General features: G+C 55.7%; 1 protein-coding gene across 3 annotated transcripts in view; it reads right to left on the minus strand.

Annotated features, from left to right (window-relative positions):
* AGAP3 (ArfGAP with GTPase domain, ankyrin repeat and PH domain 3) overlaps positions 1 to 25189 on the minus strand; it is a gene marked incomplete at its 5' end in the record, with an annotated part of 110618 nt that overhangs the window by 26404 nt on the left and 59025 nt on the right. For 2 of the 3 annotated variants that reach the window (XM_082302644.1, XM_082302643.1), the window contains 3 exons: positions 9597 to 9765; positions 14373 to 14477; positions 21653 to 21745. In XM_082302644.1, coding sequence (XP_082158770.1) covers positions 9597 to 9765; positions 14373 to 14477; positions 21653 to 21745 — 367 coding nt within the window. Of the gene's footprint in view, positions 1 to 9596; positions 9766 to 14372; positions 14478 to 21652; positions 21746 to 22177; positions 23035 to 25189 lie in introns of those variants that run through there. The other variant, XM_082302645.1, reaches the window with a different exon arrangement.

Raw genomic sequence — 25189 nt, forward strand, 5'->3', positions numbered from 1 at the left:
CTGGTGCTCTTACTTCATCAGTGACTTTGTTCCTAAACTCCTCACCACCATCGTTTCTCAAATGTTATTCAACTTCCTCCCTACACCTGGCAGGCATGGAGCACGATCCGGGGCAGCATAAGGAGCCCGCAGCCCAGAGCAAATGGAGACACAGCCCTTTGTGTGGCTGCAGCCACAGTGAGTCTGGGAACACAAGGAGCTGGAATCCTTCCCATAAAGCCAGGAGGGTCACTTTGAAGGCTGCTCACAATTAATCACTCGTGGCGGATGTTGGGCCGGGAGCGCTGGCACGGCTCTGAACGGCAGCGGGGCCCTCCACCGCGGCTCCAGCTGGCTGTGCCGGGCCACACCAGTGCCACCAGCCTCCAACTGGCTGCAGCTTCCAGCTCCTGCTCAGCACTTACCATTACTTAATCATGTTGCCGTTAATTTTATCACTTTTTATACCCACACAGATACAGCTGCACAAACCACAGCAGCACCATGCAGCCAGCTCCCTCCACCTGGCCCTGCCCCTTCTCACTATCGGGACAGAGAGTGAGCAGTTCACGTCTCCTCTCCACCGAGACTGACATACTTTTAAGCAGTACAACCTTCCTTTTAACTTTCTGGTATCCAGTAAAATATTCTTTAAAAACTCCTAATTACGCTTCACTTTTTTTTCCCTGTTTAAGTTCCTTCTCCCAAAAGATCTGGCACATAATTGCTTCCAGCTTGGTGAAATTGGCTTGGATACATTTTTGTATGCATGTGTCAGTGCATGTGTGTGTTTAATACTCCATTTCTGATCTGAATTTTGTTCTGCCTGAACACCAGCACAACACAACCAGGTTACTTTTATGCAAGACACTACTGAACTTAGTCTGGTGATTGGCTGAAGTGGGGGTAACAGTGGCATTCTCCTTGGGAGCTGCTCTGCTGTTTGGAACCAGAATTCAGAAAGTCCACAGGAGCTTTACTGCAACTTGATAAAGTCCTTCAGTGACTTTACTACATTAATGTAATTTACTGTCCAACATGTTACAAAGGATTACCTCAGAAAACCAAGGTGCTGGGAATGAGCGGCAGGAGCGGATGAAGGCAGCATGGTCTGTGCTCCAGATCCCTCTCCTGGTCTGTTACTGTGAATAGAGGTGTCACTTACGGTCCCTGCAGAAACCTGGAATCACAAGCTGCAGAAAACGTGCAAGTAACGCTGTCTAAAACACAACCCAGAACAGATGCTGTGCAGCAGCCCCCCTGAGATCCCTGTGGTGGCAGTGGGAGATGGACACTCGTGACAGGCAGCACTGACATGGATCCCCGTTTGCATGCACAGGTGGAACAGGAACCTGGGTCTGAGACAGAACCGCAGGAGGGAAGGAAGCAGAGCCAGAACTTTCTGGGCTTGCTGAGGAGTGTCGACCTGGACCAGCACTGCAGTGACTGATGGAGAACAGCTCCTGCTCCCAGATCCCAAGTGCAACTGGGAAAGGGCCATCTGGGGATGCTGGAATTGTTGCATTTTTCTACATAACTGTGGTTTCTAAAGCCATTCACTCATACAAGGCTTTATCCACCCCTGCCTGCTTTGTCCACAGAGGCTGCTTGGTGTGCAGCAGCACAACTTCCTGGGGTGCACAAATCCAAGGGGATGGAACAAGCCCTACTCTGGAGAACAGGATGGCCCTGTCCCTTGCCTGCTAGTGATGAGCTTTTCCATGTTCCTCTGGGACACCTCCCTGCCCAGCAGCAGAATGCAGACCCCAGGCAAAGGCCTTGTGTGCTGATGGTAGAGGAAGGTCCAGACGGACTCACCACTGGAGCCGCTGCCTGCGGTCAGGGATGAGCCGGGGCTGTGTGACAGCAAAGAGTAGGACTTTGTGGCCTGTAACAACTCGCTCCCTGGCCCCTCTCCCTCCTGCAGCACAAGCCTGGGTTGTATGGATGAGAAAGCTTGGTTTGCTGGAGAAGGCTCTCAGTCCACCTTGGAGAACACCAGCCACCCCTCCAGCCCAGCCCTCCCTGGCAGCACCAGCAAGTTACTTACACTGAGATTTTCACAGGTGGCCACTAATTACACCCTTGTAGCTTATCCAGGTGCCCCATGCAAGGCACCCTGAGCAAAATGTTCCAGGATGCTGAGAGCTACAGCTGCAGCCCCCCAGGCCTGGCTATCTGGCCCATGCCCACCTGGCTGCCCTGTGCCCACCTGGCTGCCCTGGACACCTTGGCCAGCCCTGGGCAGGACTCTGATCACCATGGCACTCTGCTGTCTTGTGGTTCTTCCTCCCTGCTTCTCTACTCCTCCCTTTCTCCAAGGCCTTTTCCCTGCTCAGTCCTGCACTGCATGGCTCCTTGGTGATCTGGTAAGGAATAAGTATATCGGCTCTCAGTAATTATCTCTAATTAGGGTTAGTGGTTATACTGTTGGGTTGGAGAAAATCAGTCTCTGTTTTTCCACCGGGGAGGACAGGGAGAGCTGGGGTGCGGAGGGAGGAAGCACCAGCAGCTCCCTATGTGCTCCAATGCCTTCCATGAACCTTTCCCTGCCTGCACAGCTCTGGAGCTGCCTGTTTCATGAGCAGGAGCCATGTAGGAGCTGTGTCTGTGAGGTGGCTGTCAGAACATGGCCTCACTCTGTCACCGGTCTGGACAAGGTGGGGACAGCCCACCCTGGCAGGAGAGCAGAGTCAGGGCTGGTGGCACAGCATGGCCAGACACTCTGGGCAATTTTGTATGCATGTGTCTGGGCACTTCCACAGGACAGGGCTGCAGGGGCTCATGGCCTGTGTGGAGGCACAATGCAGTGCTGGAGCTGCAGAGGCTCCCCAAAACAGCAGCACAGAGCAGAGCCCTGAGGACATCCTACATCTCCTCTGGGCATAGGGTTCACCCAGCAATGGGGCAGGGACTCCTTCCACTAGCCCAGGCTGCTCCAAGCCCCATCCAACCAGGCCTTGGACACTTCCAGGACAGGGCAGCCACAGCTCACGAGTGTCAGCAACTGAAAGGGCCTCAGAGCCGAGTATTTCCTTTGGGGACATGGGATCCAACCCACACACCGCTGCAAAAACCCCAGAACTACCATTCAAGTGACTTACACCAACCCTTGCCCAAACCAGTCTCTAACAATGTGCTCCTGTTCCGTGTGCCTGGGGCAGACTGAGCTCTGAATGACAGGAATGGTGAAAAGGCCTAAAAACCAGCCAAATTATTGAGAGAGAAAAAGCAATTCTTGGGCTCCAAACTGGGGGAACACAGTTAGCAGGTGCTTCCAACACTTTTGGCTTCACCTTCTCCTTGCCTCAGTACTCCTTCTTTAGAAAGAAATAACAGCTGAGATAATCAGGTTACAATGCCTGGAAATATGAAATTCATCCTCACTCTAGCATATCCTAGCAAATAAAACCTTGAGCTGATCCAGCAGAATCTCAGCCCTCCAGCCTTGTGTCCATCACTAGAACCAGGCACCAAGGATTGCTGGTCCTGTCCTGCCTTGTGTCATCCCACCTGGCTGGCACCACACTCCTCCTCTTCCCATGGAATCCTGACAATTTCTAGCTTCCACGCAATGCAAAACTTTAAACCAACAGCTCAAGCCTCACATTTGGATTCATCCTCCACCTTCAGACATGCAGATAAACATTCGTAAGAGGTTACTGTATGACTGTAATGGTGAATGTATAATATTTATAATATAAATATGAATTTGCAGTATTTTATACATGATTCATGATGCAAAATATTAATTACAGATAAATTTTAGTAAATCTCTCATCTCAGCTTCATCTTCAGACTACAAACAACCCTTTAACATATTATTGGGAAGGGCAGAAGTCTCACATAGAGGAATAGACAGAACCCTCACCCTCTTCCTTTCAGCTCAGCAATCCCATGTCCGAGTTACAGAATCCCAGACTGGTTTGGGTCAGAAGCGACCTCGAAGATCTTCCAGCCCCTGCCCTGGCCCTTGGCTGAACAGCAGTGACCAACATTGGACTTTTACAGTCAGACTCAACAGAAAGTCAAGTGAGTGAGCCGAAATCACAGCTGGAGGGAGGGAGGGCGCATCCCCACAGCTGGCACCGACCCAGCTGCGCATGGGCACTGCCCCCACCCCGGTGCCAAGCAGTCCTGCAGGCTGAGGAGGAGGCACTGGGGGCCCTGCTCTGGCTTTCATTCTGCTGCCCAGGGCTAAAGGGATAAAGAGCACAGTGGACAGGATCCTGCCTCCGAGCAGAACACACCAAAATGACACGTGGCAGCCATGGATTTAAGAGCAGGAGCCACACACTGTGCATGGAACAGAGCAGCCATGGGACTACAGGCAAATCCCAGGGACAACAAAATCCATCCAGCTAACCTGCAAAGTGTGGAGCACAGGTGTAACTTGGGATGTTCCTGGACACATGCCAGGGCAGGGTGATCGGAGCTGCTGGGCAGGGGGGAAGCAAAAGCAACTTTGTTTCAGAAGTGGGAGCTGACCTTTCCCTCCTGAGTCCCCAGATTTCTCTTCTATCCTAGGAGATTAATGACCCTGCTCTGACCTGAAGAATCTGTTGTGCAGCCACAACCAGGAGAAAGGCAGGAGATGATCCACCAGCCTCCTGTCTGCCATGACCTGCACCACCCTGCTCTCACTGCTCTTCTTCCCTCAATGTCATTGTCCCCCACGGCGAGCAGCGGTGTGCCAGGGAAACAGGTTTTCCCTTTTCTTTGTTAATTCTTCCCTCATTACATTTGAAATTCCACAATCAGTGTGCACTGTAATTGTCGAATTTGATGCTAATGATTAATGAATTAAACATGGATCCATCAATTAGTCCTCGGAGAATAATTCTGCATAAAGCAGCGGATAATGTAATTACAGTAACAAAGATAATGAGATGTTAACATCGACGGAGCCCGACGTGACATGATCACAGCAGGCTCAGCAACCCCGGCCTGGGGGAGCCAATCCCTCACTCTGCAGAGGCAGAGCATCGGGGGGCATGGGCCTGGCGGGGGGGGACCCTGCCACCGCGGTGCTCGCCCGGCACCGGCACCACGCTCTCCATCCGCCTGCCTTGTGCAAACGCTCCCGGCCATCGGCTCCAGAAGCCACAACAGAGCTGTCAGGCGTCACCATGAACCCAGCAAAGATCCCGAGCTGCCTGAAGACCCAGCACCATCCCCTGCCATCCCGACGTTTGGAGGGGCTGAGGCCAGCACAGGCTCCCTCCCAGCACCCCGCCCGGCACAGAAGCTCCGGGACAGGTGCGCTGCCACACTCAGTGCACCGAGGGCTCCCCGGCCTGTGCTGCGGAGCCAAGAGTCGGTGCCAGCACACAGAACTCGGCCCAGGGACAGCTGGACCCTCGTCACTTCAGAGCAAACAGGAGCATCAACCAAGCCCTGCATGCCAAGCAGTGCCTCCCACCAACACACACTCTGGAAAATGCTTTCCCTGGAGGAGATGCAGGGGTGATGCTGCAGAAGCAGGAGGACTCACACTGGCACTGGCCCCGACACACGTGCCAGACCATGCAGACTGTTCCTCGGGCTGAAGGGAACTGACCAGCGGCAGCCCCCACCTAAAACCGTCCAGAGCTCGAGCTCACACCTCCGTGCCAAGTCCAACTGGCCCGGCCTGCTCAGCGTCGCCTGCGCTGAGGACGTGGCTGCCATCCGCTCAGCAGCACACCCCATGGAAGACTCATGGTCCTCAGCAAGCTGGAGAATCCCCCATGAGCCCCCCAGAGTGGAGCAGAACTTTCCCCTTTAGCCTGCTCCCTTCACTCTGTGCTCTGGCTCCCCCACGTTTGTTTCCTTCAGTCCCATCTCTGTCTGCTGCTGGAAACACCTCCAATCGCTGCCTGCAACCACAACCATCTCCGCATTGCTGCAGCCTCCTCCTTCACTTCTCTTCACTTCCCACTCCAAGGCAGGCTTCCTAGTGTTCAGCTCTCCTCAGCATCCTCTGACACCACTGAGCTGCGATGCAGTGCCAGCTCGCGTGCTCCACGCACGGCTGTGGTATGTGCCATGTATGAACCTGCAAAGGTGTCACGGTTCCAGTACCTCCCTGCCCGTCTCCCCTTTGCTAACACTTTGGAGCAGGTCCCTACAAACCTCTGCGAAGCAAGAACCCAGGGCTCAGCTGGGCTGAGGCTAGGCTCTTGTGCTGACTGTGTCTGTTGTGCCACCATCTGTCCTCCCACTGAAGTCCCTTTTCATCCCATCTGCACTTTGATACGAGCTGCCCTCGTTCCTCGAGCCAGAAACATGCGATGCAGCACAGCACAAGGGTAGGTGAGCCTGATGAACCATAGCAAGGATGCACCTGGGGGACTGTGAGGAAGAGGGCAAGAGAAGCAACATTCCAGCGGGAAGAGGAGCAGCAGGGATTTGAAGGAGACACCTGACCCAGCAGTGCCACACCTCTAGTGAACACCTGCCTTCAGGCCACAGCACCTGTGAGCTCTGGCTCATCCCTCTCCTGCCCTCTCCAGCCCAACCACTGTAGTTCCATCTCCTCATGGGCAGGGACACCATCCAGTAGACCAGGTTGCTCCAGCCAGTGTCTTGTCTGAACTGGCCTAGGACACTTCCAGCAATGGGGCAGCCACAGCTTCTCGGGGCACCCTGTGCCAGGGCCTCACCACCCTCACAGGGAAGAACTTCCTAATATCCAAAATAAACCTCCCCTCCTTCAGTATAACATCATTCCCCCTTGTCCTGTCACTCCAGGCCCTTGTCCAAAGTCCCTCTCCAGCTTCAAGCACTGGAAGGGCTCCAAGGCCTTCCCCAGAGCCTTCTCTTCTCCAGGTTAACACCTCCAGCTCTCTCAGCCTATCTCCACAGGAGAGGGGCTCCAGCCCTTGGAGCATTTCCATGGCCTCCTCTGGACAACAGGAACTCATCCAACCTAAAATAAACCCAAGTTTAACTATAGTAAAGTTGCCTTCTTGAATGCTTTAAATACTGGCACAATCATGACTGAGCTCAGAGCCCCCACTGGTTTCACAAACACAAGTCCCTACCTCATTCCTACTGTATTTAGCTTGAAGCTGTCTATACCTGCTTTGGAGTTATTTTGAATCCTCACCAGAGCACCGCAGCCAAGTATTTCATCCACATACAGGGCAAGGTGAGACTTCTTTTTTCTTCTTCTCCCCTCTGTCCCTGGTCTTTCCTCACCCCAGGTAAGGACTGTGCGTGCGGTGGACATCAGCCAGCACACTCACCTTTGCAGAACTCAGGTCACAGAGGAACCACAGACACTTGCTCTGAACTCTAATCACCAGCCATCTGGTTTTGCCCAGAGACTCCTGGGGCAAGACAGCAAATCCCCTATGTCTTCACACTTCGTGTCCTCTGAAGATTAACTTGTGACTGGCAAAGAAGTGCAGACTTTGAAGTGCTTCCTCTCCAGTCCCCGAAACACGTGTCAGATGAGAGATACCCAGTGGATCCAGTAACAGTCTCATCCACAGCCCCAAAGGCGGCACAACTGGGAGGTCGCTGCTAATTTGAAGCCAGGCATATTCTCCATCAGCCCCAAATCCAGCCCTGGGCATTGCTCAGGAATAAGAGCACATCACCTCAGAGGGTTTGTGTCCCATCAGTGCATTTTGTGACTGCATCCACTGCTATTGGGCTTGGAGGCATCAGAGCGAGATGAAAAAATTCCTAAAAAAAGCCTTTACTGATTGTGTACCAGAAGGAAAACCTTCCTGACACTGCAGACACAGCCTGAACCAAGACAAGACACACAACATGTGCTTAAAGCTGTTGTCCTAGTGCTGAGCCCTGCATGGACACACCCACAGCACTGCTCTGCTCAAGGGTCCAAGGGCAGACAGCCAGCAGGGGATCCCAAATCCACAGACCCTACATGGGAAGGACCATCGTAGGTCCCACCCCCTGCAGACACACACAGCAACACCCACAAGCTGGACCAGAGCACGTCTTGTGAAAAGAAAACTGGTCTCATTCTAAAGGTTTCAGGCAGCGCTAAGTCCAACTGCTCTCCAGATAAACTTTTCCAACATTCATTTCCCCCCTGCTGGGACACCGCATCTCCTCTCCCGTGTAAACTGCTCCAAGTCCAGCCCCCACGCACTGTGTCTGCTCCAGCTCTGTCGCCCCGACTGAAAGGTCTCCTGCCGTACTCACTCCTTGGCACTGGTTTTCCAGCAGGAGTCATCAGTAATCCAGGCACATCCCAACCCGCTCCTGCGAGCCCAACAGCACTAGAGGACTGCTGGAAGTAGGATATGGGGTTACGTGAGCAGTTGGTTTGACATCAGCATAAGCTCCCCTGTGGTTTGAATCCTTCCCGCAGCTCTGATATCTCTGCTAAGTCAGAGCTCAGACAAGGCACCTCTGACATGCAGGCAGAGAAGTGTCCCTGTCCAGAATCAGGAACTGTCCCCACGCTGGGGCACACTGAGCGTGGGTGGTGGTGAAAGAGTGTCAGTGTACAGGGGAGAGCCATGGCAAGGAACAGGCAGAGCTCGCAGCCCTGGTCAGAACAGACGGTTTATCCACAGACGACTTCTGACTTGACAGGAACAGCAGTTTGGGTTTGGGAGGGCTCATTATGTCCTCCTTGGCACCATGTGAGCAGAGATGTTACTGTGCCTCATTCCCCGTGTGTGTGTGTGCATGTGTGTGCGATGCCAAGGACTGCACACTCACCCCAGCTGCATCCCACCTCCCCTCAGCCCCGGGACACTCTGAAGCACGGTGCTGACAGCACCCCGACCACGGGACAGAGCAGGAACGAACAAGATGGGGATGTGCCAGCCCAAGCTCACCCTCAGTGGCAGTACTGGATTTGGAAGGATTTCTGTGATCAGCAGCACCACCAGCACTCCCTCAGCATCCCAAACAGAGTGTTTTCCATAACCTGTGCACCAGACTGTGCCAACTGCTAGCTGGGAAGAAGGCAGGTGGAAACTGCCCACCCTGGCCAAGGACACCAGCCCCAAGGACACAGCGAAGGCCCTGGGAAATGTGGGCAGGAAGGCCCCAAGTTCAACAGTTTCCCCAGGCAGGGTGAGAACCTCCTCTGGCAGCAGCAGCAAGGAGGAGCATGGCAGGAACTCTGTGAGAGGCTGGGGGGCAGCCAGCCTCGCCTCACCATACTCTGGGGCAACTGCCCCTCTTCAGCATGCACAGAGAGTGATGATCCCAAACTAGATCTTCACCATTTCTCCAGGGGAAAGTGAGGAGGAAATAGGGTGCCAAAACCAGAAAGAAACAGTCAGGAACCAAGAGCCACCCTAGTTGGGATTTCCTTTGATTTATGAAGCAGCAGCTTCCACCATGAGTAGCAGCTCACCAGCCTCAACACTTTCCTCGGGGTGAGGAAATTCCTCAGGGATTCACACTGCCAGTTAAACCCTTTGACATTCTTCTGTCCTGGACACCAACCAGCACAAAATCCTACCAGCAGCTTACCTGGGACCTGCACAGAAATGCTAAGGGCCACCGAAGGGACTCCCCGAGGGTGGTAAAAGCAGGACACGTCAGAAGGGGTTCTGTTCTCAGCTCAGCAAAGCCCAGGGCTGCAGACGCATTGCAGGAGGGACGGCCTCTGGCTCTGTGCCACCCACACCAGCTCTTACCTGTGCCTCCTGCCAGCTGGGAGCTGCTCCGCTCCTTGGCCAGCCCGTTGGCTTTGGGGCTGGCGCTGGGCGCTGCTGCCGTCGTGGCCCTGGGGAGCCGCTTGCCCGGAACCTTCACCGTAGTTCTCAGCAGATCAATCTCCTTCCCATGGACGTTCTGCATGTAGTCCTGGAGCAGAGAGGTACAAGGGTGGAGATCAGCCCTGCCCCAGCCACACACGCTCAGCTCCCCCATGCTCAGGATCAGCACTAAGCCCAGTCAGATGCCAGGACAAGCCCATTTGGGAAAGCATGGCTAGGGATCAGAGATCAGATGGAGCCAAAGGGCACACAGGTGGCCAGCAGTTCCTCCTCCCTATCATCCCTTGTTTAATCTCAGCACTCAACTGCAACAGCTAATAATATAATAAATATCCTATCATATCAGTATAAGCAATGGGACACCTAGAAATTCCCTCTCAGGTCTCAGCTGGGATAAGAAAAACCCAAAGCAACAGAACTCAGGTAACTCCCTTGCTCATTCACTTGCAGAACTTCCTATTATTCAAAACTTGGTGCTTCCACCATTTCCTCTGGTACACAATTTATTATACAACCAAAACCCCATGTGCAGACTGTAACTATCACTCTGCCCTGTCTCCCAAGAGCATCTCAGCTTTCAGTCAGAATGAGGATGCAGACTTCCAATCTCTCCCGAGCATTGTGTCCCTTCCTGTGCCTCCCATCCCTCCCCGCTCCATGGGACACCATGGTTCTTCCCCAGCCCTCTCTGTTGAGGCCAACTCCTCCTCAGGCTTGTGCCTTCAGAAGGGGAAGACCCAATCGGCGTTAGAGAAGGGAACTGCTGGTCAGATCCTGAGGGAGCAGGGACCAACACTGGAACTCAAGGCTCTGGGAGAACAGGGAGGTGGGGACACCATCCCTGTGCTGCCATCAGGAGAGGAAGCTGTCCAGGGCAAGCTTGTGGCTGCTGCAGGGAGCTTGGGTTTACTCCAGTTCATAAGGAGGTCACCAAAAAGATTAACTCAGAGATGGTCCCTGTCTGCTTCCATATCCAAGAAGATAAAGACATGAACAAGCTCAGTTCAGGAGCAACAATCCTCTCATCCTGGACCCAAAACCAGGTGAGAGGGCCTGCACAGGCCATGCTCTGTGCTCTCAGGTGACTATTTGCAAGGGTCGTAGTCTCCCAACGGCACCTTCACGCCCTGGTCTGAACTCCTTTCTCCCCACTGACCCCCATGCAGGCATCCTGTCCTCACAGCACACCCTCCTATGCTCCCAGGGGCCAGGCAGCCTGGCCTCAGCCCTTGGCACTCACCATCCAGTGCCCTGGGTGACTCTGAGACCACCAACCTAAGCAAACACCACACCAAGTTGCTCCCAGCTGGGTGCAGACCTGGTGACAGCCCTGGGCAGGGACCCTCAGAGGGGCTGGAGGATTTTCCCTCACTCAGCACAACTGCCGCGGTCGCCGGCTGCCTGCCGGAGCGAGCGGTCACTGGCGCTCGGCTTTTATTACCCACCATAAAACAGCAATTTCTTCCCAAGCCTCCTCGCTAATTACCCAGCCAGTTCTCTCATTTCATTTTATTACTGGAATTAACAACGAGTTCAAAGCGTGGAAAGCTATTAAGATGTGTGATTAAGCCACATTCAATTAGTTTCTACAAACAATTTAATTGATGTTGCAGATAGAATTAACAGAAGGTGATTGTGTGAATGGCTCCACTGGCTGCAAAATGGGAGCTGCTTCCCTGGTTCTGTGCAGTGAGGCCGGCGAGCCTGGGCTCAGCCACGCACCTTCCCGCAGCAGAATTCTCTCCAAGGCTTTGGGGAAGTGATGGGAAACTGCACCAGGCTCTTCACACAACTTGCTCTTTTCCTGTCACTGAACACACTCACAGAAAGGTAAAAATATAGATGCAACAAGGAAAGCCCTCTGAATCCAGGGATCAGGCCCCCAGCACTCCTGCCTCCAGTTCCAGGCATCCCGCTTGCCCCTGAAACCACCAACGGCTCTGGTGCAGAGGCAGAGGTGGCACCTCAGGGCAGGAACTCACCGACTGCCCCACCGTTCCCAAGCATGAGTCTGGGCTGGTGGTCAAGACAGATTTGTTTCCATCAGGAAAGCAATTCCAGGGCCAGGGCCAGCTCACCAGCACACGCTTCACCAGCCTGTGACTGCAAACCTGGAGTTTACGTGTGACTCCTGCTGAGGAAACTTTCAAGTTGGGCTGGAGGTGCCACGATCCAGACTCAGAAATAGGCTTGAGTGATGAACTCCCAAAAACAGATGAAGAGCTCCACCAGGAAGCTTTGCTTGGTAAAATCAGCACTGCCAGAGCCAGGCCCTGACCTCCATCCAATGGGGCATAGACACATCCTGGCCAGATGCGCACTGGAGGAGAAAGAAATTAGGGCTGTTGACCTCTGGGGTCCTGACACCCATCCCAGGAGGGACAGGGAGAGAATGCAACAGAGGTGGAAGAGAAGACAAGCCAGGAACTGCCCTGACTCATGCCAAGGAACAGCCACTGGGACAGAGAAAGAGCACAAAAATGCCCTGGGGCACTGAACATCCTGATGGACAGGGAAGACTCTCTTTCTGCAAGGCTCAGCCTGCCCCCAGGGACCCCTTTGCTGCACCCAGAATTCTGCCATCCCCCAGATACATGGCAGCACACACAGGGAAGAAGCTGGGTCTTCCCATAGCAAGAACTGGATGCTGCACATCCCCTTGGCTGACACTCTGTGGTTTGTTCCAGCCCACAGCTCCCCTCACCAGCCAGCCTGGGCTCTGCTGCCATGCTGAAGTGGTAGCAGAGTATGTGCCCATCCTCGGGAGCACAGGTTTGTTCCAACCCTAACGTGCTCTGCTTGTGTCATCCTGTGAAAGGACATGGGAGCTTTGCCTTGCCCACAGGGCCCAAATCCACCACAGCACCTCCTGATTCACTCTGGAAGGTGGGGAGGAGCAGATACAACAGGACATCCTCCTCTGGACTACCTCTTCCTTCTGCTTGTCCCTGCATCTATCCCTTCCAAGCAGGTCGTACACCAGGCACCGGGGGGGAAGGGAGGCAGAGAGGCTTTTCTGATCCCACCAGCATGCTGCCAAAACTGCAGTACACAATGGGGCACGCAGGCAGGTGCCAGGGTCCGTTCCCCAGTTCTTAGGCAGGCGATGCCACGGGGAGCACGCAGAACCCCAGCCTTGCAGCAGACAGGCTGGGCAGCCCCACGCTCTGTGCCCACGTGTAATCCACCCTCGCTGTAGGTAAACACATCAGGCGATACAGCTGCTATCTCAGGTGCAAGGTTCAGAGCTCCCCGTGGAAACTGGGCAGGAGAGGCCCAGCGCATACCACCCTCAGCAACGGGCTGTGGATCACCAGTGGCACCAGCTGGAAGCAAACCAGATTTTTCTCAGGGCAACGCAGTAATGAAATGAAACACTGACGTGCAGGAAGGAAAGGGAGTGGCATCAGTCTCGATCACCCTCTGAGGAAGGAATGGTGAAAAAAGGAGAGAAACCTGGTGTGTGGCAGCAGCAGCGTCTGAGAGTGGCTAAACAACAGCCCAGAAATTGCTTTGCCTCTACAGCTGATGGTAACAACAGTCCATGGTGGAAATATGATAAAGCCATATGCACAGGTGAGCACACACGCAGAGATGGCAGCAGCAGCCACTCCCTCCTGATTTGGGGCTCCAAAAAAACGGGGGTTACAAAGTTAGAGAACTGCAGACCACAGCATAGTATCGGGATTGAGGACTACAAGAAAAAGCTCCAACAAATTAGAGAAAGGAAATGCAATGGCTGGGTCTCCAGTTCAAGGACAGGAGGGTCCAGGGGCTCCAGAGCTGGATAACTCAGCATGGCAAACCCTGGAGTGAGGGTGCAGAGTTAGCAATGAGGAGAAAGACTCTGAGGCTCGGGGCACTCCAATACCACACATCTGAGGAGATTGGGGACAGACTGAGGGCCTGGGAATATTCACAAGAGCTGCAGCAACTTGTTCTTCTCCTTGCAGCCCCCTCAACCACCCTGTGCCCCCCAGCCACTGCCTGTCTGTCTGTCCTGTGGCAGTACATCCTGGGCAGAGGTGCTGGGCCTGTGTCACAGGTGTGTCTGTCCGTGGCTGCTGCCGCAGCAGCAAACTGTGCTCAAGAGGGAATAGGGAAGAAGCCATTAGCCCCACAGTGGGGAGGCGACAGAGATGGATGGGGCGGCAGCTGCATGCCTGAGCCAAGCAGCGAGAAGTATCAGAGCTGCACCGACGGCAGCTCAGCTTGGCAGGCTCCGCACAGGCACCTCATCTCCATTACCCAACACCTAGCAGCCAGGAAAATTATTCCACACCCAAATGGCACCATCAGATATAGCTGCAAAGAGCTCTCTGCCTGCTCCTCATCCGGCTGCAGCATAGGCCCCACTTTAATGGACTGAGCAGGTAAACAGGAGAGAACTGTAGCTCCCCAGTGTACTCCTGCACAGAGCGTGTTTCCACCAGCCTAGCACTGAACAAACAGCCTGCAGGAGAGAGAGTCTCCTCCAGACCCTGGTAAAAACCAGGTTTGCTGAAAATGCTGCCTTGGAGGTGGCCAACACTGAACTCCTGCACAGGGCAGAGCCCAGAACTTCCATCTGCTACCAAACTCCTCCCCAGCCCCTCTCTGCCATGATGGCTGCTGCAAGAGCACCTGCAGCAGCAGCCACAGCGTGAAGGACACTGCTCTGTCCCACCCAGCTCCTCCACTCAACCCAGTACTCACGTGCAGGCTGGGGTGGTAGGTGAGGACCCCATTGTCACACAGCGTCACGTACTTCTTCTTCCACTCCTTATTGAGGGACTTGCCGCTGCGTTTGAGGAGAATGCCCTAAAAGAGAGGAGTCAAGAGTCTCAGATGGTGTTTGGTCCAGGCACCTCACGCTCTGCTCCAGCACTGCCCCTTGGAGACTGGTCTTTGAGAAGAAACGATGAGCAGACTCAAGAAAACATCTTCTAGGTCTGCTTTCCCACAGCTTTTCCCTGGGCTGCACCCTTTCCTCACCAACCCCTCAGTCCCCGCAGACAGCCCCCTCCCTTTCAGGGATAAGGATCTCCACAAGTCAGTGCCAATGTCCAGGTCCTCTGAGGGACCCATCACATCCCTTGGTGTCCCAAACCACTCCTTCTGAGAAATGCCGAAGGGCAGTGCCCACACAGGGCAGGAGCCAACCTCACTACCACGGACACAGATTGCTCCCAGACCTTCTCCCACCACCCAAAGCACAGAGGCATAGTCAAGGCAGGGAAAACTGAGGACAAGCAGGGGCCGATTGAGAAACCACACTCCAAATACAGGTCTCCCAAGGGATGCACATTGTCTCGCCTGCTTGTGATCCTGAGAGCTGTCAAATACAGTAGGGACACGTCGCAGGAAGGAGTGCAGGTCCTGGGCAGTTGAGTTAGGGTGATCCCCTTTTCTCATCAGTATTTTACATGAGACCCACCCTGTTGTCTCTGGCACAACACGCTCCCAGGGCCAGGAAATGATTGCACTCGCATGTGCTGCACTCCCTCTTCCCAGGGTAACCCAGAACTAACTCCATTGATCTGAACCAAGGCTCAGAGCACGGACCTTCCTCATCCTCTCCCCATCCATTTCTGCCTCCTCAGGAAATCTGCCTCCAGCAGCAACTCATCATGTACCAGGTAAGGACAGAAGTGGAGAGGGAGAAGGAAGCTGGGGCAAGACACCAGGTGCAAGGGCTCTGGAGCAGGGAGAGGACATCAAGCATTCTGTTGGCAGGGAGGGAAGGACAGCATGGGGGGACAAAAGTAGGAATGAGTCTGGGAAAAAGCTGGATCTACCAACTGTTGGGCCTCGGCCCTCCGAAAGTGCTGTCTGGACAGACACCCAGACTGCCTGTTCCTAATGTGGCAAAAATCTGGGCCCCAGGCCAGCCCCTCCTCAAAAACCTGGGCAGAAAGTCTCAGCCCTGCCAGCCTCGGCATATTTGGGGGCCCCATCCCAGTGCCGGGAGACTGAGCTGCTGTGCCTGCATGGTGCAAAGGCCCAGCACAAAGTGGTGGGGCTTGGCACATGCAGGGGGACAACGCTGCCAGACGTGACCGTGAAATCAGCAATAAATGGTGCAGAACAGGCAGAAGTGCCCCATGACCACTCCAGCTCGGTGCTCAGGCAGCACACAGTGGGAAAAGGATTTGCCTCCTGCACGTGCAGGGACGAGGCAGCAAAACAGAGTGGCTAGGGCAAAGCTGTGTGTGGGCAGGATCAGATCCCTCCCTTGTCAGGATCGAATCCCTTGCCAGGATCTGATACCTTGCCCTCAAGAGCTCAAAGGAAATGAGCTGAAGAACTCACTCAGTAGTAGTCAGAAGTTGCTGATGGGAACATGGCACGGAATGTGGCAGCTGACCGACAGCTCCTGCTCTGCCAAGTTCTGCCAGGGGACAAGCAACGACCCTTGGAATCATGGCTGGATGCTCACACCAAGCAAATCTATGGAAAAGCTATGGCAAAGAGTGATCAGCGAAGAACAAGAGGAGAGGAGAGCAGCCAGTGTCAGCCAGTGCAAACAGGACATTAGAGAGGCCTGGTTCTACCTTGGGTAAAACACAGTATCTGATGGCAGGAGTGACTGTGCTGACAAATGCTTTTAGCTTTCTGTCAGGTCTTTAACTGAGCAGCAATGCCCTTAAACACCAGCTGTACAAAGTCCATAGAGCCAGTAATGGATGGAATGAGAACTAGTCAAGTGCAAGCTCACAAAACATATCCATGTCTGAGAATGAGTGTGGTTGTAAATGGCAAACCTGTGTCCAACAGAAGGACTTACAGAGGTCCAGCCAACCTGCATCTGACTCAGACTAGTTCATCAATGTCTTGCTCAAATAAACTCCAAGAAAACATAAAACCAGAAAACCTAAAAGTAATGTGGCAACTGCATGGTGTAAATAAGTGCAGTGACTGGTCCTTAACCCCAACTGCCTCCTCACTGGGCAAACTGAGCTGCTGAGGACAGCAGGCACAGTCCTGCTCAGGGGCCAGGTGGCAGGACCCTGCAGTGGGCTGTCAGGGCTGGTCCTGCACAGGGAGTGGGTGGGCGCAGCGCATGTGTGAGCTCTTGGGCTGATGTGCCATCACTGAGCAGTTCCCAAGTTCCCAGTGCTCTGTGGGAAAGGTGCCTCAGTCTGGCAGCGCTTGTGGGGTGAGACAGGGCAGACAGAGTAAACTCCCATCTGTGATACTGTCACAGCAAAGTAGAGCTGGAGGAGTGCTGGCAGGTCACCTCACCCCTCCCTCCCTGGACAGGCTCAGCCGTACCATGTCACTCCAACCTCTTCACAAAACCTGCAGTGATGGACAATGGTCCTCCCCACTGGAGATGGGATCCTGATGTCCCTGCACCTCTCAGATAAGGTGGCAGCCATGCTGTGCCAGGGGCAGGACATCTGCCTGGTCCTGTGTGCCGTCCTCCCACATGCAGCTAGCAGTTTCCTCAGCACCCTGACTCTGGACCTACCCAAAATTGTCCTCTCTGACACCACAGCTGGGCCACATATTTCCCACACTCTGTATGGAAATGATCGTTCCTCCTCCCATACAAAGCCAGTTTAACATCCACCAGCTCACCCAGGTAACTGGTGAATTCTCTGTGATTTAGAACATCTGTTCGGTATCTCTCAAAACAAATCTGCTCTAGACCACACTGAGGTTACAGATCTAACTCAAAGTAACTGTGTGGAATTCTCTGGCTTCTGAGTGTGACAACTCTTTCTGGACACAGAGATTTCTTCTGGGCATGAAGATCCCTCCTGGGCATGATGATCCCTCTTCTGGCTTTAAACCCGGCTCAGTTCCACAGCCTGACCTGCCCACACATCCTGCAGAACAGCTCCTCTCCTCAATGTGTCTTCAACCTGATGCACCTTGATGCTATGAAACACCTACTCCAGCACTCCCAGCCTGCCCCAAACACATGCTGCCTGCAGAGATCAGTTTGGTTGCAGTTAGGTCAGCCTCAAACCTGCAACTTGGCAAACTGAAGCACAATCAAACTCCAAGCTGGAAAGGAGGACCCAGAACTACAGCCCCTTTTTGCAGGCCAGAAGGAAAAGGAGTCCAAAAGCGGGAACAACCCATGGCTGAGGCCGTGGCCCACCCATGCTCCTGTGCCCGCTCCCCATGAGCCTCCCAGCCAGGCTCCTTGCGGCTCCGAGACCCCTGTGCCGGCGCACACAGGTGCTCCTCAACCTCCCTCTGCACCGTGTGGGAAGACTTACAGGAAATAACTCTTCCACAAGTTTCTTCCCATGTCACACACAAAGGGAAGGCGGTGACAGAGACAAATGGCAGAAGAGCCCGACCCTCTTCCTCTCCCCACTCTTTATCCCCTTCCCGGCATTCCGTGGGCCATGCCCGGCTCTGTGCTGCGTTGGGCTGTGCTGGTGCACAGTAAAAGCAGCAGCAGCAATATGCAGCGTAATGAAGCAGGGAGCAGCGATGGCCCCCAGAGGACTCGTTTACTCCACAAATCTCCCTTCCACTCACTTTTTGCTAAGAATTTTAACACCAAACTTAATTGTGAAGTCGCGTATTGATTGGAAAATGCAAATGGCAATTTAAATGTAATCTAAGCTCCCAGCATGATCCCAGCTCCCAAGAAGGAGGAGTCACCCGCCTTGGGCCCTGCTGGAGTGCACGGCCCGAGCAGAGCCAGGCCAGGGGCCAGGGGACCCCCAGGCTGCCAGCGCGCTCCATGCGGCCTTGCCAGAAAGATCTGGTGGATGTGCAATTAGGAGCTCATTCCTGGTAACAAACAGCTGAGGAAGCTTCGTCTCCCGGCCTAATTAACCCACTTCTCAGAGACAAGCATCCAGCTATGAGGGAACTCTTCCAGCCTTGCAGGACCGTCATCAGAAGGACACTGTGGGACCCTGAGTCCCTGGCACAGAGCAGCCCTGGCAGAGGCTGGAGGGTGCATAGGTACTGTCCCAGGTGTGGGAGGCCCCAACACCCACAGTCTCTCCTATCCCCTTGGGGAGCTCCATCTTTTCCAGATGTGCATGAGGGAGACAGATCACGTCACCCAGAGGTGCCGTGCTGGAGAAGGTGGAGACAAGCAACAACTAAGCACCCTGTAGTAGCAACACGCATCACTCCTCAGCCAAGTCTCCTCAATGTTTCTCCTTTCTGCAGCACCCAGCCCAGCCTCCTGCTTCCTGGCTCCATGCAAAGCCCAGGCCTTGCATGCTGAGGAGGGCTGCCAGTGCTTCCCAAAGCTTGTTGTGTCCTCATAGAGACCAGGAAAGGACTGTGGATCACAGTGACTGCAGTCATGGGGGAGCCTGCTGCCCCACAGCACTCGCTGCCTTCAGCCGTTGGTTGGCAATCTAAGCACAGACCAGCCTCGTTCTTTCAAGCAGAGGAATCCAAATGCTCCCGAGGCAAGCTGCCAGTAGCCACAGCACCAAACATGCCAGCCCAGCAGTGCTCATGCCAAGGGAAGTGAACAGTGCAATGCTGGCCAGGCAGGAGATCCTGCACATTTGCCACTCACAGCTCCAAACCCACCAGTTTCTCTGCTCTAATGGCTGGGCAGGACCACTGGGCAGTCAAACTAAAGGCCCCACTCTCCCACTGCCCTGCAGAGACAGCAATGAGACCTCCACCATCTTCCAGAAGGGGCAGGTCCATACCAGAGACCAAAGTGACCGTCCCCTGTCCTGAGTCTTTGTGATACAAAGCTACAAATCCTGGGAGCTCCTTTCCCCATTGGTGGTACCAAGCCATCACTCCTTGTGGTGTAGGGCCATGGCACCAATGTGCCAAACTGCAGCGCTAACCTCACTCTGGACCCCCTGACAACCCCTTCTCCACAAGCCACATGTGGCTATCTGCTGGCATAAGCTAGTGTCCACATGTCCAACACCACTTCCCCCCCATGCATGTTCCTGTAAGAACACTGCCAGGATCTCTGTGAAATCACCTCTTGCAACTCTGGCTACAGGAGGCACCAGTCCTGAAGCCAGCATGGATCTGGGTCTCCCATGGAAACTCTTTGCTCCAGGCTCTCCTTGTGAGCTGCTGTGCCATGAACTGGTCCCTCCACTTAGTCCTGAACCAGGCAGCAGTTTGGCATCTCCTCCTCCTTGCAAAGCCCAGAAAGGATGTACAGGTTGTGTTTGCAGACCTGGGCCTCCAGTTCTCCCCATTTCACACAGGAACAGCACTGCCTTGCCTACAGCACAGAATGACTTAATCCCACTAAACCAACACAGCCTCTGGCAGATCAGGCAAGGACGGGCCCTGTCAGCAGCATGGAGACACAGGAGCAGATCATCCTGCCCTACCGAGTGGAGGGAGATGCTGGAAAAAGGAACCCAAACGTCCAGGCACAAAAGGCTGTCAGGGAGGGAAGGGAGGGAGGAAGGGGGGGCAGGGACCCTCCCAGGACCAGCCCTCTGGCAGGCAGCAGCAGGTTCTGGGGAATCGAGTCAGGTCTCACTGAGGGCCCCAGCTGCTCTACTCTCAGCCTCCTCTATCTCACCACAGAACAGCCACCCGCCACTTCCCCTGCTGCCCAGGTTGGGCTGACCCCAAACCAGAGCACATGGGCACTGCCACTGCAAACCAGCGACCCACCGCAATCAGCAACCCACCTCAGGCCAGTGACCCACACACACCAACAATGACCCACCACAAACAGCGGCCCACTGCACGCCAACAGGCCCTGTGCTGCAGGGGAGGGCATGGCCCCGCACACAGCTGGGCTGCCTCTTCCTGATGGGGCTGTGCCAAACTCAGGCACCTCAGGAGCAGAGCCCCCATGTGTGAGATCCCACAGCCCCCACCCTGGCATTGCTTCTCCTGTCACTGCTCCCTCTGGCCCCAGAGCCGATCCTCCCAACGCTGCCTTCCCAGCACCACCCTCCTTTCACAGCACATCCCCCTGCCTGGGGCACCAACGGCCCTGCACAAACCTGCCGCAGGATTACTCCATGGGCGGGGAAGGGCAGGAGCTCTGGCAGCTCCAGCAGTGAGCAGGGTCTCTCTCTTCTGACCCATCACTCCACTCCTCAGCTAGCCTGGCCTCACTGAGTCCTTTCCCACGGAATCTCAGCATGGAATGGTACTAGGCAGTCAGAACCTGGTGGGGACGTAGACTCTACTCTCCTGCCTCACGTCCCAGCACTCCTGCAATGCAGAGACACAACTGGGTCTGTGCAGCTCAGCCCTGGCAGTGCTGGGGGCACATGGAGCACAGAGAGGCCAGCAGGGACTGTCGGGGGAAAATGGATCCACAACGGGGGCACAACATGCAAGGCAGGAGCACAACCGGGCACTGCCACGCAGCGTATGGATCAGTCTTTCCTGTAATGCAAGGAAATCCTGGTGGAAACACCACCCAGCCAATCCACACCGCTTGGACATCATCTGTCGCTGCTTGCCAGTGACGGACACAAGGGCAGGCAACACTCTGGGTCGACTCCGGGCAGTTCAAGCTTCCCTGGAAGCCCGGAGGCAGGAGCAGAATGCGCTGTTGCTGGAGGAAGCAGTGCCTCCCTTAGATTCCCAACAGTTCACGGTGTGGGCACTGTGCTCACAGCTTTCTGCAGTAGCCCATGAGGAGAGGAACTCCCTTCCTGTCCTGCCAGGAGCAGGAGTAGGAGTGGAAAGAACAGCAGAGGAGAGAAGCAGGAAAGGAGCAGAGAGAGGCTGCAGCGGGGGCTGCAGCGGGCATGGGGCATGGATGCCATCTGCTGGAACCGCTCTGCAGCCGCCGCCGCAGCTCCACAGCAGTGCCCTGCCACAGCCCCCAGCAGCCCCCGCTGCAGCCCCCCCAGCAGCCCCCCACCCACACACGGCACGGGGTCCACACCAGCACCCCCAGCACCACGCTGGCTGCTGGACCCGGCAGCCCCCCGGGGCACAGGGGCACCAAGCAGCCCTCAGTGGGCTCGCGCTGCGTGCTGAGCAGAGGTGCCCCAGCCCACACTCCCTGGACCCTGCTCTCGCAGCGGGGCGAAGGGGGAGCATCGAACCTGCTTCATGGGAATGGCCCGCCCGCTGCCAATACTGTCCGCTTTACACTCCGGCACCTTCTTGTCGCGCTCCGGGTCCGCGCCCTTCCGAGACTGGAAGAGAAGAGACACAGGTGCATTAGAGCTGGGCACGGGAGACCAAAACGCACGGTCCCCTGTCCCCAGCAGGCTCCAGACCAGACCACTCTGCTCTCCCCCAGGCCAGCTCTCCCAGCGCACAGAGCAGCTGGGCCCTCACCCAGCCCCTCTAGGGACACTCGGGACACTCCAGCCCAGCCCCCCAGCAAGCTCTCCTCTCCCCCCACTGCAAGCAGAGCTGTCCTCCTCCTGGCAGAGCGGGGCTATGTGGCCCCCCCCTCCCGTGGGGCACACAGGACATGGCGACAGACAGAAATGGCATGGGATGCAGGTGGAGCATGGATGGAAGCAGGAGAGGCTCAGGCAGTGAAGGAACTCACACCTCTACTAATCCAACATATTTATTCTGGTAACACACTTGCACCATACAAAGTAGCACAGGTCACCGGGCAGAGATACCAGCCCCTTACAAAAGAGCATGGACAATAAATATCTACCACATGTCTAGAGCGGCGAGAGCGGGACCCACCAGCGCCCAAGGGCCGCGGGGAGAGCAAACTCTGATAAATACAATATGAAATTTACAGTCTGTTGAGCAGAACTCATTCAAAGTGCTTAGGACAGAGGGAAATACCAAGTCATACATGGCATGGAGCACAACCAATACATTCAGAATCACAACAATGGCAGGAGGCAGCAGCAGCGTCTCTCTGGAGCGTCCTACACACCCCCTCAGTCCAGGAGGGCCCCGTGTGCTTTGGATCAGAAAGGGATACGAGCCCCGCGCGCCTGGGACACCAATTCACCGGCTTTTGGGCCCAGAACCAAACAAAGAGATCAAAAGAGAAGAAAACTAAAGAGACACAGATGGCTGCTCGGCTGCGAGGAGAAGAGGAGAAGGAGCAGGAGTCCATGCAGGCTGCAGAGGTGCAGGAGGGAAGAAGGAGCGGAGCGCTAGCGGCAGGCGCTGCAGCAGCTCCCGCAGGCAGCAGCAAAGCGTCTTTTGGCCCATCCAGCTCCATGCGCGGCTGTCGCCCGGTCCCGGTGGGTCTGCAGGTCTTCCCGTCCCAGGAGGGTCGTCCGCCTGGCATCCCCGAGAAAGGGCAGTGCCTAGACAGCATCCAGCAGGCCCAGAAATGTCCCAGCTTAAAGTGCAGGCGCAGGCCGTCTCAGCGCTTCCTAGACTTTACATTGGGGGGATTTAAAAGGCTCCTGCGTGTCTCCGAGGGGGGGACCCATGCTGGCTGGAGGGCGGGCGAGCCTCTAATCTTAGATCAATCCCAGTGCCCATCCCTTATCCGGCCCTGGAGAGGCAATGAAAAGTGAGAAAATTTGTACAGAGGTGCCGTGTGTAACCACCTGGATCTTCTAATTTGGAAGGAGTTGGAAAGGCCTTTTTGTTGATGAAAAGTTGGAAACAGTGGCACATATCTGCAAATATCGAAAGAATAAAGAGTTTGGCAAGTTATACTCAGAACACGGACATGAGTCTGTCAGTGATGGGCGCCAGCGGACAGCACGGACAGGCCACGGAGTGGGCGCCGGCGGCAGCAGCAGTCGGGGCTGGGGCTGGGGGCCAGGAGTGGGTGAGCGCCTCAAGGCGCGGGTGGGCGCAGAGCTTGTCACCACCTGGAGCTCTGGGGCACGCAGACCCCCTGGGGGGGTGCGATCCAGTGGGGAGTGGGAGGGGAGCAGGAGAGGAGCCAGAGCAGGAGAGAGGAGGAGGAGAGGAAAAGAAGAGAGGAAGAGGAGTAGAAGAGGAGAGGAGGAGAAAGAGAAGGAAGAGGAGGAGGAGAACAGGGAGGACGAGGAGGAAAGGAGAAGGAGGAGAGGAGAAGAGGAGCAAAGGAGTCAGGCATAGCTCAGGACTGGGGCTGCAGCAGCTCCCAGAGCTGGGCCGAGCACTGCGCCTCGGAGAGGCCTGTGCCCACCTGGGGACCCCACAAGGACGAGGGCTGCTGGCTACACCTGCGCTGCCTGCCTGGGAAAAGCTAGTGGCAGAAAACAGCCTGCCCTTTCCTTCCCTTCCCACCCTTCCTGGTCCTGTCCCACTGCGGGAGGTGTCGGGAGCTGCTGCTGCTGCCACGACCAGATGGGTGAAGACGTCAACGTGAGCCATGGATGTGCACCAGCACACGAGCAAGCAGGTGAGGTGAGCCCCAGCCCCGCGGCGAGTGAGCACGCGCCGGCTGAGCACAGGTGAGCCCGCGGCACAGAGCAAGCGTGAGCCCAGGATGAGTGAGCATGTGAGAGTCCTACACGCATGATGACGTCCACAGCGAACAAGCGTAAGCCCCGCAGCAAGCCGCCCTCCTCCTCCCCCAAGCGTGTGCCCACCCCAAGTGAGCGAGCATGGGGCTCCAGAGAGCGTGAACATGAGCCAGCGGCGAGTCCAGACGCATCGGCGCGCAGCGAGCAGGATGGGTGGTGGCACAGCGCGAGCACCCGCGCCGGGCATGGCAGCAAGCACGAGCGACAGAACGGCGGGGCGGGGGGCCAGCATCCGCCAGCGCTGCGTGCAGTGCGGGCACGGCCATGGCAACGGGAGAGCTACAGGGCATTCGAGAAGGGCTGAGCACCCGCAGGGGAAGGCAGTGAGGGAGCAACCATGCGTTGGGAGTGGGGACCTGCTGCAAGGGGCAGTGTGTGCTGGCAGGAGGAGGTGGGGAGCACAGGCCACCCACCCACAGCACACAGACAGGGTGAGTGTGGGCCTGGGGCGTGCACAGAGAGCTGGGGGTGCATGAGATGCAACCGGGGGGAAGGCACAGAGTATTTGGGAGGTCAGCGCAGAAGCTTCCAGGATGTCAGAAGGCAAGGAGATGTGCACATTCCCAGCACAAGGAGTGGGGAATCTGGGATGCCAATGGTGCAGTGAGAGGAATGGGGCATAGGACACTGAATTTGTGTGGTCTGGGCTCAGAGCTGGTCACAAGGGTGACACGGTGCAACAGGTGCGAGGGCTTTGTGGTGGCTGGTTCCACAAACAGCAGACACAGTGTGCTGAGCAATGGTTGGCTGGAAAGCACATTGAGATGGGGAGAGGAGCAAGGCCGGAGCCTGCACATGTACACAGGGAACAGAGGCTATGCCTACACTAGACATGGGACTGGGACACGTGTGTGCTCACAGTGAGGGGACACTCATGGCTGTGCTCAGAGCAAGGCTGAGTGTGAGGGCAGGACTGTGCACACTGCGTGGACGGCGTGTGCATGGTGTGAGAGCGTGCAGAGAGGCAGGCTGCAAGGCAACCAGCACAGCTGAGAGCTGCAAATGTACCCTGCTCCACCTGGGGCCCACAGCTTCGCTGCCTCCCCTGTGTCTTCCCTCCCTCCACACCCACAGCAGCTCCCACGTGCGCTGCTCAAGTCACGCAGAAGCAGGATTCAGGAATGGGAGTGGGGCCCCATGCCAGGTGCTGAGCTCTGCACAGCACCACTGGGCACAGCATCACCGGCA

This window comes from Coloeus monedula, assembly GCF_965178545.1.
Source record: "Coloeus monedula genome assembly, chromosome: 1".
Classification (NCBI taxonomy): domain Eukaryota; kingdom Metazoa; phylum Chordata; class Aves; order Passeriformes; family Corvidae; genus Coloeus; species Coloeus monedula.